The sequence below is a fragment of the Bison bison genome, unplaced genomic scaffold (genome assembly GCF_000754665.1).
Source record: "Bison bison bison isolate TAMUID 2011002044 unplaced genomic scaffold, Bison_UMD1.0 scf7180017864456, whole genome shotgun sequence".
Lineage (NCBI taxonomy): Eukaryota > Metazoa > Chordata > Mammalia > Artiodactyla > Bovidae > Bison > Bison bison.
In genome coordinates, this window is record NW_011495018.1 from 8,820,339 (window position 1) to 8,831,770 (window position 11,432).

The 11,432-nt window shown below is 49.1% G+C and overlaps 1 protein-coding gene across 1 annotated transcript in view; it reads right to left on the minus strand.

The window, feature by feature from the left end:
- Positions 1–11,432, minus strand: part of LOC105002761 (deleted in malignant brain tumors 1 protein-like) — an 87,545-nt gene that overhangs the window by 37,386 nt on the left and 38,727 nt on the right. The window contains 5 exon segments of the mRNA XM_010859578.1: positions 2,239–2,612; positions 3,961–4,182; positions 7,249–7,402; positions 8,134–8,163; positions 10,127–10,459. Coding sequence (XP_010857880.1) covers positions 2,239–2,612; positions 3,961–4,182; positions 7,249–7,402; positions 8,134–8,163; positions 10,127–10,459 — 1,113 coding nt within the window.

Genomic DNA, 11,432 nt, shown 5'->3' on the forward strand with positions numbered 1-11,432 from the left:
CTTATAGTGTGTATGTGTGTGTGTGTGTGTGTGTGTGTGTGTGTGTGTCTTCTTTGCCATGTGTACAGTATGTGGGATCTTAACTCCCTGACCAGGTATTGAACCCTGATTGGAAGCGTGGAGTCTTCCCCACTGGACTGCCAGGAAAGTCCCGAGTTTATACTGTTTTTGTGAGGAGAAATGATCAGGACACAAGGTTGAGAGGGCTTTGTGAACCCATGTGCACTGACAGGCCTGAGCACGTGTTTTAATGAAAAGGGAGCAAAGACGATGCAAGCCAAAGGCTCCCTGTTCAGTGCAACGTGACTTCGTGCTCACAGAGCAGCTGTGTTAGGGGATGCTTTGTTGTGTTATGTCCAAACCCTAGCTGAAGTCAAGACCACAGTTACTTAAAGCATCCACTTTGTGGCTGAAATACTGGCTTTGAAGTGGCTTTTCTAATGGGTTTTCTGTGCTGGAGCTTCTCATATGTAAAAGGAAGCAAGAGCATTCATTTGGTTGCTTCAAATTCTACAATTGAAAACAAAGCAAACATAAAATCACGAGAAACCTTTAAATACAGCTGAAGTACCTGTAGGGGAGCTGTCATCAGTCGAGCCTGTGAAAATACAGAGAAAAAAAATGATACTGTAAGCAAGGACTTTTATTCAGAAAACTCCTTTAAAGTACTCAAAAACGTCCATGTGCAGATCTGTGACTGCTCTGTGCCGTAGCAGACAGGGATACACCCTTGCTACGAGAGGCTGGGTGTCTGGACAAGTATGCAGACAAGTGTAGCTTGATACAACTTGTCGAGAGCTGACCCTGGGTTTCTGTTTCCTTGCTCTGCATGATCACCACTGCAGGCAGTTACCAACCCAACCCCTACAGCAACTCCACCCCACTGCATGTGAACACCGATTCAGGAAATCCCAGTGACCAGAGACTGCATTTCTGGTGAATCTGAATTTTCCTTCCCTCCTACCTCTTTCTCCTCTCACCCTCTGATGCCCCCCCGCCCCCAAGCCCCACCATTTTGCCAACGCTGATGGACTGCCTTGCTCTTGTTACTTAACAAGAAATAATTTAATCAGATGGTGTCCGAATTACAGGATGAAAAAGTAGCTAGGATTCACTCATACTGGGGACCTGGCAATGGGTTAAAATGTTTGGAAGTGAAAACATTTGGGGTTGCCATCAATGTCTGTTCCAGGACAGAAGAGAGAATAAGAGATGGATTAAGACAGTCACACAAAAGGAAATCAGGCTTTTTAAAATTTTTATTTGCCTGTTTTTTTTTTTTTTTAATCAAACGTATTCTGTTCTGGGCAGCTAGGAGTGTAGCACTAAATCCATCAAGGTCTTGGAAAAGACCATGATGCTGGGAAAGATCGAAGGTGAAAGGAGGAGAAGGCGGCAGAGGATGAGATGGTTAGATAGCATCACTGACTCACTGGACACATTGCTGTTGTTGGTCAGTCGCTAGGTTGTATCCAACTCTTTGACTCCATAGACTGCAGCATGCCAGGCTTCTCTGTCCTTCACCATCTCCTGGAGCTTGCTCAAACTTATGTCCATAGAGTCAGTGATGCCATCCAACCATCTCATCCTCTGTGGTCCCCTTCTTCCCCTGCCTCCATTCTTTCCCAGCATCAGGGTCTTTTCCAAAACCCTGGTAATATAACCCTCTATTTAACCACTGAAGCTTTCTTTAAAAAAATATGAGTGATCTATGATGACTATTTTTTTGCCATACAGCAGGTGGGATCTTAGTTCCCTAACTAGGGATCAAACTCATACCCCTTGCACTGGAAGCATGGAGCCTTAACCACTGGACCCCAAGGAAAGTTCCTCACCAGAGCTTTTAAGGTGGGATTTTGAGCATTTTCTGGCTTCTCTTGTGGCTCAGCTGGTAAAGAATCTGCCTGCAGTGCAGGAGACCTGGGTTCGACCCCTGGGTTGGGAAGATCCTCTGAAGAAGGGAAAGGCTACCTACTCCAGTATTCCAGCCTGGAGAATTCCATGGGCTAATATATAGTCCAAGGGGTCACAAACAGACACAACTGAGCGACTTTCACTTCACTTGAGCATTTTACAAGCACAACAATTCAAGAGAAAGCAAACTACCTCTTCAGCAAACTGACTTAAAAAGATGGCCTGGAGCCCACAGCTCCAATTACTCCCAAGTCACGCCCCTTCCCAGAGGCTGCTGGGGTGAGACACCCCCCCACCAAGGTGTGCCATGTCCTGGGGGCTCACCTGAGCAGACAACGCCTGCGTCCTCGTGGTGCCCGCAGTTGTGGGAGAACCAGCCGCTGTGGGGGCACTGCCACACCTTGGCCTCATTCCCCACGCACTGCACGTTGTCCAGGATGATGTGGCCAGTGCCTCCACCGAAGTAGCTCTGCTTCGGGGCTGACAAGGCCTCGCCACAGCCAAGCTGCTGGCACACGACCCTGGCGTCCGTCAGGTCCCAGCTGTCGTCGCACACGGTGCCCCAGGTGCCGTTGTAGGAGACCTCCACCCGACCCTCACATCTGTGACTGCCATTCCCCAGCCTCAGGGACTCACCTGGGGACGGGAAAGCAGAGTCTCCTGAGCTGCGGGGCTGTGCCCCATCTCTCTGGAACCTTCTGCCCAAGAGAGGATCTCTGACATTCTCCTATGGGCACCTTTCTGCATATTCAGCTGCTGGACTCTAGATAGGGAGACCCTATGTCCTGATGTGCCAGGAATTGTTCAGTCACTAAGTTGCCGCCAACTCTTTGTGACCTCATGGACTGCAGCACGCCAGGTTCCTCCACTATCTTCCGACGGTTACTCAGATTCATGTCCATTGAATTGGTGATGCTAATTATCTCATCCTCTGCCACCCCCTCTTTTGCCTTCAATCTTTTCCAGCACCAGAGTCTTTTCCAATCAGTCAGCTCTTCACATCAGGTGGCCAAAGTATTGGAGCTTCCACTTCCGTATCAGTCCTTCCAGTGAATATTCAGGACTGATCTCCTTTAAGATGGACTGGTTGGATCTCCTTGCTGTCCAAGGGACTTTCAAGCATCTTCTCCAGCACCACAGTTCAAAAGCATCAATTCTTCTGCACTCAGCCTTCTTTATGGTCCAACTCTCACATCCATACATGAATACTGGAAAAACCATTGTCTCTATGGATGGACCTTTGTTGGCAAAGTGATGTCTCTGCTTTTTAATAGGCTGTCTAAGTTTGTCATAGCTTCGTGGTTTATGACTGGGGAAGGTCAATTAATGCCTGTTGAATCTGCCTGCAATGTGGGAGACCTGGGTTGGATCCCTGGGTGGAGATGATTCCCTGGAGAAGGAAATGGCAACCCACCCAGGTATTCTTGCCTGGAGAATCCCATGGGCAGAGGAGCCTGGGGGGCTACAGTCCATGGGGTCACAAAGAGTCGAACATGACTGAGCGACTAACACTACTACTGGCAATTATTTCAGAGTCCTTTTTATACTCTCCGAAGTCCCCTGACTGAGGGATAAGTTGCACAGTCACCCTCAGCATTATCTGCTGAGAGCTCTGTAATCATCTTCCTATCTTGTATAGGAAGTATTCTGGATGGTTTCTGTATTGAACTCAGCTGGAAGCAGGTGGGTTGGCAGTTGTAGTTTGAGACGGCTTTGTTCTAGAAAGATCTGCTTTACTGCATTTCTGCTTCCTTTGGAGAAGGAGGAGGCTGTTGTCATGGGCCCTCCCTCAACACGCACGGCCATGGCAAGACGTGAGACTCAGCTCTCTATCTCTTTAGGGGGACATCTTGGTGGAGGAAGACGACATTGAGGGACAGAGCAGGGGGAGGGGTGATCTGGGGGCTGTCAGTGTCAGAGTGATGTCACTCGGATGTCAGTAATGTGGGTGGAACCCACAGGTCAGATTTACAAAAGCATCTCCTCTCTTAAAGGGAAAGGGTGCACATTAGACAGGACATCCCCCTGAAGTCCAAGTTAGGATACCCACCGCTCTCCCTTTGGTCCTGCTGGATGGCGCTGTACATGGCGTAGAACCCCGTGTTTGTGATCCTGGAGTCGCTCCTGAACACCGTGGTCAGGATGTTTGAAGAAGAGTGGAATGTGAGCTTGGTTCCAGCACAAAACCTGCCCAAGGAGAGCGAGGCAACCTGCTGTCCATCGAACACTTCGATGAAGTCGTAAGGGCACCCGTAGACGTCCTCTAAGCTGAGGAGGTGAAGGCAGAGTTAAGCTCCCCAAGGAAATCTGCCAGAATGTTATACATAAAGTCAAATTTTTGAATCACATGCAGCCAGAAACTGCAGTCACCCCTGCATCTCCTTCCAACCACACATCTCCCTCATGGACTTGACCCCTCTGATGCTGCCTGAGTCTGCCCTTTTGTCCCACTCCTTGTTGGGACTGGTCCAGGTCAGCCAGTCTCTTGTCTTTCCTGGTCTATTTCAGCTCCCCCACCAAGCGGGAATATGAGGAACGAATGAACTCAGGCTATTTAATATGCAAAAGAAAAGTCTTAGTAGGAACAGGATAGACATTTTCGGAGGGAAGAGGAAGATGATCTACTGTGCATAAAGGTCAGAAAAGGTAATGACGATGAACAGACTGGGGTTCAGCCAGAGGAAGAGGCTGTGTCCCAAACGGAGCTGGCTGAGAGTGGAGGGGTGGGGTCCTTGTGTGGGTCACCCCAGCTGGGGTTCCCTCCATGATGGCCTCAGGGATGCTCATGGGGTCTTCTCCAACTGCACGGGAAGTTGAGCTCAGTGATTAAAACTCCTTAAGTGATATTGGAACCTATTATACAGAGTGAAGTAAGTCAGAAAGAAAAACACCCTTATGACCAACCTAGATAGCATATTCAAAAGCAGAGACATTACTTTGCCAACAAAGGTCCGTCTAGTCAAGGCTATGGTTTTTCCTGTGGTCATGTATGGATGTGAGAGTTGGATTGTGAAGAAGGCTGAGCACCGAAGAATTGATGCTTTTGAACTGTGGTGTTGGAGAAGACTCTTGAGAGTCCCTTGGACTGCAAGGAGATCCAACCAGTCCATTCTGAAGGAGATCAGCCCTGGGATTTCTTTGGAAGGAATGATGCTAAAGCTGAAACTCTAGTACTTTGGCTACCTCATGCCAAGAGTTGACTCATTGGAAAAGACTCTCATACTGGGAGGGATTGGGGGCAGGAGGAGAAGGGGAAGACAGAGGATGAGATGGCTGGATGGCATCACTGACTCAATGGACATGAGTGTCAGTGAACTCCGGGAGTTGGTGATGGACAGGGAGGCCTGGCGTGCTGCGATTCATGGGGTCACAAAGAGTCAGACACGACTGAGCGACTGATCTGATCTGATCTGATGGAATTTGGAAATATGGTAACAACAGCTGGACTATAAAGAAAGCTGAGTGCAGAAGAATTGATGCTTTTGAACTGTGGTGTTGGAGAAGACTCTTGAGAGTCCCTTGGACTGCAAGGAGATCCAACCAGTCCATTCTGAAGGAGATCAGTCCTGGGTGTTCATTGGAAGGACTGATGCTGAAGCTGAAACTCGAATACTTTGGCCACCTGATGTGAATAACTGACTCATTTTGAAAAGACCCTGATGCTCGGAAAGATTGAAGGCAGGAGGAGAAGGGGCCGACAGAGGATGAGATGGTTGGATGGCATCACCGACTTAATGGACATGAGCTTGAGTAAACTTCAGGAGTTGGTGATGGACAGGGAGGCCTGGCGTGTTGCAGTCCATGGGGTTGCAAAGTCCGTGGGGACATGACTGAGCGACTGAACTGAACCAAACTGAATAAATTTTTTAAATTTTGTAGGCTGTTTTCTATTGACACTACTCAAGGCTGTTGGGAAAGATGGAAGGCAGGAGGAGAAGGGGATGACAGAGGATGAGATGGTTGGATGGCATCACCGACTCAATGGACAGGAGTTTGTGTAAACTCTGGGAGTTGGTGATGGACAGGGAAGCCTGGCGTGAAGCAGTCCATGGGGTTGCAAAGAGTCAGACACGACTGAGCGACTGAACTAAATTGAACTGAACAACGACACTATATGCGAGACAGCAAAAGAGACACAGATATAAAGAACAGACTTTTGGACACTGTGGGAGAAGGTGAGGTTAGGGTGATTTGAGAGAATATCATTGAAACATGTATATTATCATACGTGAAATAGATCACCAGTCCAAGTTTGATGCATGAAACAGGGCACTCAAAGCCGGTGCACTGGGATGATCCAGAGGGATGGGATGTGGAGGGAGGTGGGAGGGGGATTGGGATGGGGGACACATGTACACCCATGGCTGATTCATGTCAATGTATGGCAAAAACTTCCACAATATTGTAAAGTAATTAGCCTCCAATTAAAATAAATAAATTAATAAAAAAATACAATCTGAAAAAAGAATTAAAAAAAAAACTCCTTAAGCTCAGATGACCAGACCAGTTTTCACCTAACATGTGAAAGGATTTGTCAGATGGTGCTGTAGGCAGAAGGTTTGTGTCCCCTCAAAATTCATTTTTTGAAACTTAACCCTCAATAGTAATAGTCTTAGGAGGTGGGGACTTTGGGCAGTGACTAGGTTGTTAGGGCAGAGCCCTCATGATGGGATTAGTGCCCTTATAAAGAGGCTGAGAAAGCTCCAGGTCCCCTCTCTCACCTGAAGTCGTAGTGAAAGACAGCCATCTATGAGCCTGGGAACAGGTCCTCACGAGACACTGAACCTGCTGGTATACTTATCTAGGACTTGCCAGCCTGCACAACTGTGAGAAACAAACTTCTGTCGTTTATTAAGACACCCAATCTATTATATTTTTGTTCGTCATGTCACGTCATCTAGTTACTCAATGGTGTCCAACTTATGCAACTTCACGGTCCTCCAGGCTCCTCTGTCCCTGGAATTCTCCAGGCAAGAATACTGGAGTGGGTTGCCAGTCTCTTCTCCAGGGGATCTTCCTGACCTAGGAATCGAGGCCAGGTCTCCCACACTGCAGGCAGATTCTTTACCATCTGAGCCACCAGGGAAGCCCAAAAGATAGTTATGTCCCACAGAGATTTGAACTCTGATCACTGGATTCAAAGTCCAGAGTGCTAACCATTACACAATGGGGCCACTACAGAAAATAAACTTCTTTTGTTTATTAAGACACCCAGTCTATTAAATTTTTGTTATAGCAGCTAATGACTCAGGCACTTGGAAAGGCAACCTCTTGGGGAAAGCACGGATTCAAATCCAAACCGGCTCTTGAAGCAGAGAAAGACAGAACTCTTACTTCAGGCTGGGGATCGTCAGGTCTACGCGGAACTTCTCGGCCAGGTGGATCACCCAGACACACTCCACGTCAGTGGGGTAATTGGTTGGGTACCGGGGACTGGAGAAGGATCCTGACAGACTTGAAATGACACCCCCACAGGAGCTACTTCCTCCTGTGAAAACGGGATGAAGAGACCCATGACTGGAGTCTTCAGACAGGTACCTTACCTTTTCCCAGGTATAGAATCCAGAATCCCACCAAGCTTAAGAGTGAATCACAAAATGGGAAGGGATCATGCTGGCGTAGACATAGCCGTGGCTTGGCTGGAGTGTGGTCGTACCCCCAAGGGGTGGGGGTGAGGGTGGAGGAAAGATGTGTGATGGGTAGGCAGGACCCTAAGATTGTAGGTGAGGCTGGAAATGGATTGGATACATACATGGCAGCTGTGGGGTGTCAAACACTTCATTAATCCTGTCCTAGCTTCCTGTCATGCAAATCAGCTCAGCTGAGATGCAGACAATCCACCCATTTGGGAGGGCTCCATCCCCCACTTCCTCTCCCTCATGCAACCAGGACAGTGGATGTCTATTCTACTTTTATGAATTATCACCACAATTCTAATTCATAAAAGTAGAAGAAATGGTTGTTTTTTTATATTTTATTTTATTTTTTACTATACAATATTGTATTGGTTTTGCCATACATCAACATGCAAAGAAATGGTTGTATGGCATCACTGACTCAATGGACATGAGTTTGAGTAAACTCCGGGAGACAGTGAAGGACAGGGAAGCCTGGCATGCTGCAGTCCATTGGATCAAAGAGTTGGACATGACTTAGTGACTGAACAACAATCATCATTCTATCCTTATAGGGGTTATACTTCCAATGCAAGAGAGTTACCTGGTAGGACAGACACCTGGGGAACAGCAGCTGCAAAAATCAAAACCAAAGAAAATCAGGAAAGAGCTTCACCCAATGACATGACCTTCTACTTAAATGCAAATGAATGAAGCTGCTACTAGTCTTGAGTCTCAATACATGGTGTGGACACACTCATTTCTCTTTGCTCCCCGACTGAGATGTAGCTTCTCCCCTTCTTTCGGTGATTCACCACAAAATCACAGACAACGCAGTCATGTGATTTGTTTTCTCTTCTGTGCTGGGTCCACCAACCTAAGGGCTGTCCTTAGAGTGACCAGTCATGAGGCATCACCCACAGTCACAGCACTGGGCTCGTGAACATGCCACTGTCCCTGCAGACATTTATCAGGTGCCAAAATGCCAAGGGACAAAACCTGGGAAGCTGAGAGCCGTGGTGGGGAAAGGCAGGTTGGACAGAGTCCAAGGAAGTAAGACAGGCCCCTTCCCACGGGCCCACCTCTGCAACCCACCCCAGAAGGGCAGCCTCCAAGGGATGGTGTCTTCCACCTGGGATGCCCGCGGGACCTGGACTGGAGGAAAAGAGGCCCCCACCAAGTGTCCTTCCATATACACCATAGTGGCACCAGCCCAGGATTGGGGCAGCTGCCAGTCACCTTGCCTGGCCCCCAAACACTGTAAGGTGCGCCCCTGACCTTCCGCAACCCAGGCTCCCACGGAGGGCTGAGGGTGGCAGCAGTCACTGGGTAAGGCTGGGAGGAGGCTGGCTGGGGCCCAGGGTGCCAGTGATCAGGGAAGATGGCAGCTAAGAACTTGTTCTGCAGAGGCAGGCGAGTGCTGGAGGCTCTGATTCAGCTGGAGTCTCCAGTGTGGGGGGTGCGGATCACATGGGTTTTGAGTAGTCTACCTGAAGAAGGTGTACCTTCCTCTATCCCTGCTGTTGGCTAAGCCAGGAGGCCCACAGAGGAGCCCTGATTGTTTATGCTTCTCACGCCCAATCTGCTTTTGACCCACTGGGAGAGTTCGACATTCAGTGCATCTTTGTTTACCTGCACACTTTCATTCTCTAACTCGTGTTCTTGAGAGGTAGACCTCCCACCTCCTCTACTCCAGATCAGCCCTCTGCTCCGCCACTGTGATGGAACATCCTCTTTCAGTCCCTCCTGCCCCTCCCTGATCTGCCGTCCAGAGAGGAGAGTGTCGGATGCTATTTCATTTGGGCAATGTGACTCTCAGCTTATCATACAAGCCACTGGCTCTCAGCCTTGGCCACACACTGGAATTTCACAGGAAGTTTTAAATATCACCAATGACTGGGTGAGACCCAGAGGTTCTGATGTGACTGGTCTGGGGTGCATAAAATTTTAAAGCTCCCTGGGTGATTCCAGTGTCTAGGTCACTGTCCACCTGTGTCTGGATGCTGAAAGAGGTTGTGCATGTTAGTTGCTCAGTTATGTCTGATTCTTTGCAACCTCAAGGACTGTAGCCCCCCCCACCGACTCCTCTCTCCATAGAATTCTCCAGGCAAGAATACTGGAGTGGGCTGCCATTCCTTTCTCCAGGGGATCTTCCAGATCCAGGGATTGAACCTAGATCTCTGAAAGAGGTTAGATTTCTTATTTACTTTGCAGAGATATTGGAAATGCAGGGTTAGACCTACCTGGGGGTGCAGGAGTCACGTCTGGAGCCCAGTCCCCTGCATCTGCATGCATTAAAAAAAGATAGATTTAGGACATCTGAGTTAAATTATATCAGGACAAGTGCTGGTTTTCCAGTGTGGGCAGGTCCCAAGCAGGCAGGTTTCCTGTTACACAAGCAAGAAAGGGCATGTTTGGTAAACAGCTCCAGACCTGAGAGGAGCTGCAGAAAACACCCCCTGACAAATATGTGGCCCTGGAGTGTGTGTTCCCAGGAGAGCCTAGTTCTCGGCATTCCTTGACACCTTCTGCCAGGTCACCAGCCCTGCTCTGTGCGCACCTTCCTCTATCTGAGCTGCTGAAAGATCAGAAAAAACCTGCCCCTGGAAGAGAGAGACAGGTAGCTGAGCAGACGACGCCAGCATCCTCATGGTGACCGCAGTTGGGGTCTGACCAGCCAGAACTGGGACACTGGTCAAGGTGGCTCTCGATCCCCAAACTCTGCAGGTTGTCCAGGAGGATGTCTCCAGAGCCCGGGCTGAAATGGGTCTTTCCCGGAGCAGTGATGGCCCGACCACACCCCAGTTGCCAGCACATGACCCCGGCTTTGTTCAGGTCCCACAGGTCGTCACACACAGTGCCCCAGGCTCCCTGGTGCAGGATTTCCACACGTCCCGAGCACTGTTCAGAACTGCCCACCATCTGCAGCTCTGGCTCATCTTCCAAACAAAATAAGATTTTACCTTTGAGTTTAGGTAGTTTTCAGTAGGAAGGATTTCTAGCTCCCATATTTGCAGCTAAGTCAAATAAATGCAAGAATGAAGCCTTATTAAGGCTGTCTTGAGTCTGTAATACATGAGAGAGGTGGGTTTAGATTCCAGCTCTCCTGCTCCCTAGTTGTGTAACCTTTGGCAAATCATCTCCCTGGGCCTCAGTTTCCTCATCTGTAAAATGGGGTGCCAAGTCAACAACAGCACGTGCACGAAGCACAGTGCTCGGCCCCGATACACCTCGGGTCCTGCAGATCTTGCTGTGTGCTTCTCTGGGTCACAAAGCTGGGTTCCTGGGGCAATGGGCTCCTGGCTACTTCTCTGGGCATGTCCTGGACAAGTGTTTGGATAAGTGTAGATGTAATCCCCTGAAGGCACCTGGCCACAAGGGAGTCTATGACTCCATAAAGCCCAAAGGGACCAGCTCTTTCTGGGTTGACAGGCTGTGTCCCGCTGGAATCACCTGCTGTCCCCTGGTGACACCTGGGGACATTCTTCCCTTACTGAGCTCACAGGCTCTGCCTTCTCTCAGTTTCTTTGACATGTCCAACTCTTTCCTCCCTGAGAGTCTATGCATCGCTCTTCTCTGCCTGGAATGCCCCTTTATGGTCACTCCTCACATATGGCCTGCTCAGCAAGGCTGTCCATCCCCTTTCAGTCCACAGTAGCAGCTCCTCCATCCCACGTGGCTCTGTGTTCCCAACCTTATCACCACCCCCACATCATCTTGGTTACCTGCTTGTTTGCTGTGTCTTGATCCTCCCCCACTCACCCATACCCACCCTACCATAAACTACAGGGGGGAGGGCACTGTACTGTCGGCTGCGTCCCCAGCACTTCTACTTGGGCCTGGCACACAGTAGGACCTTAGTGAATACTATTGGATGAATACATGATGATCCTGAGTCAACGA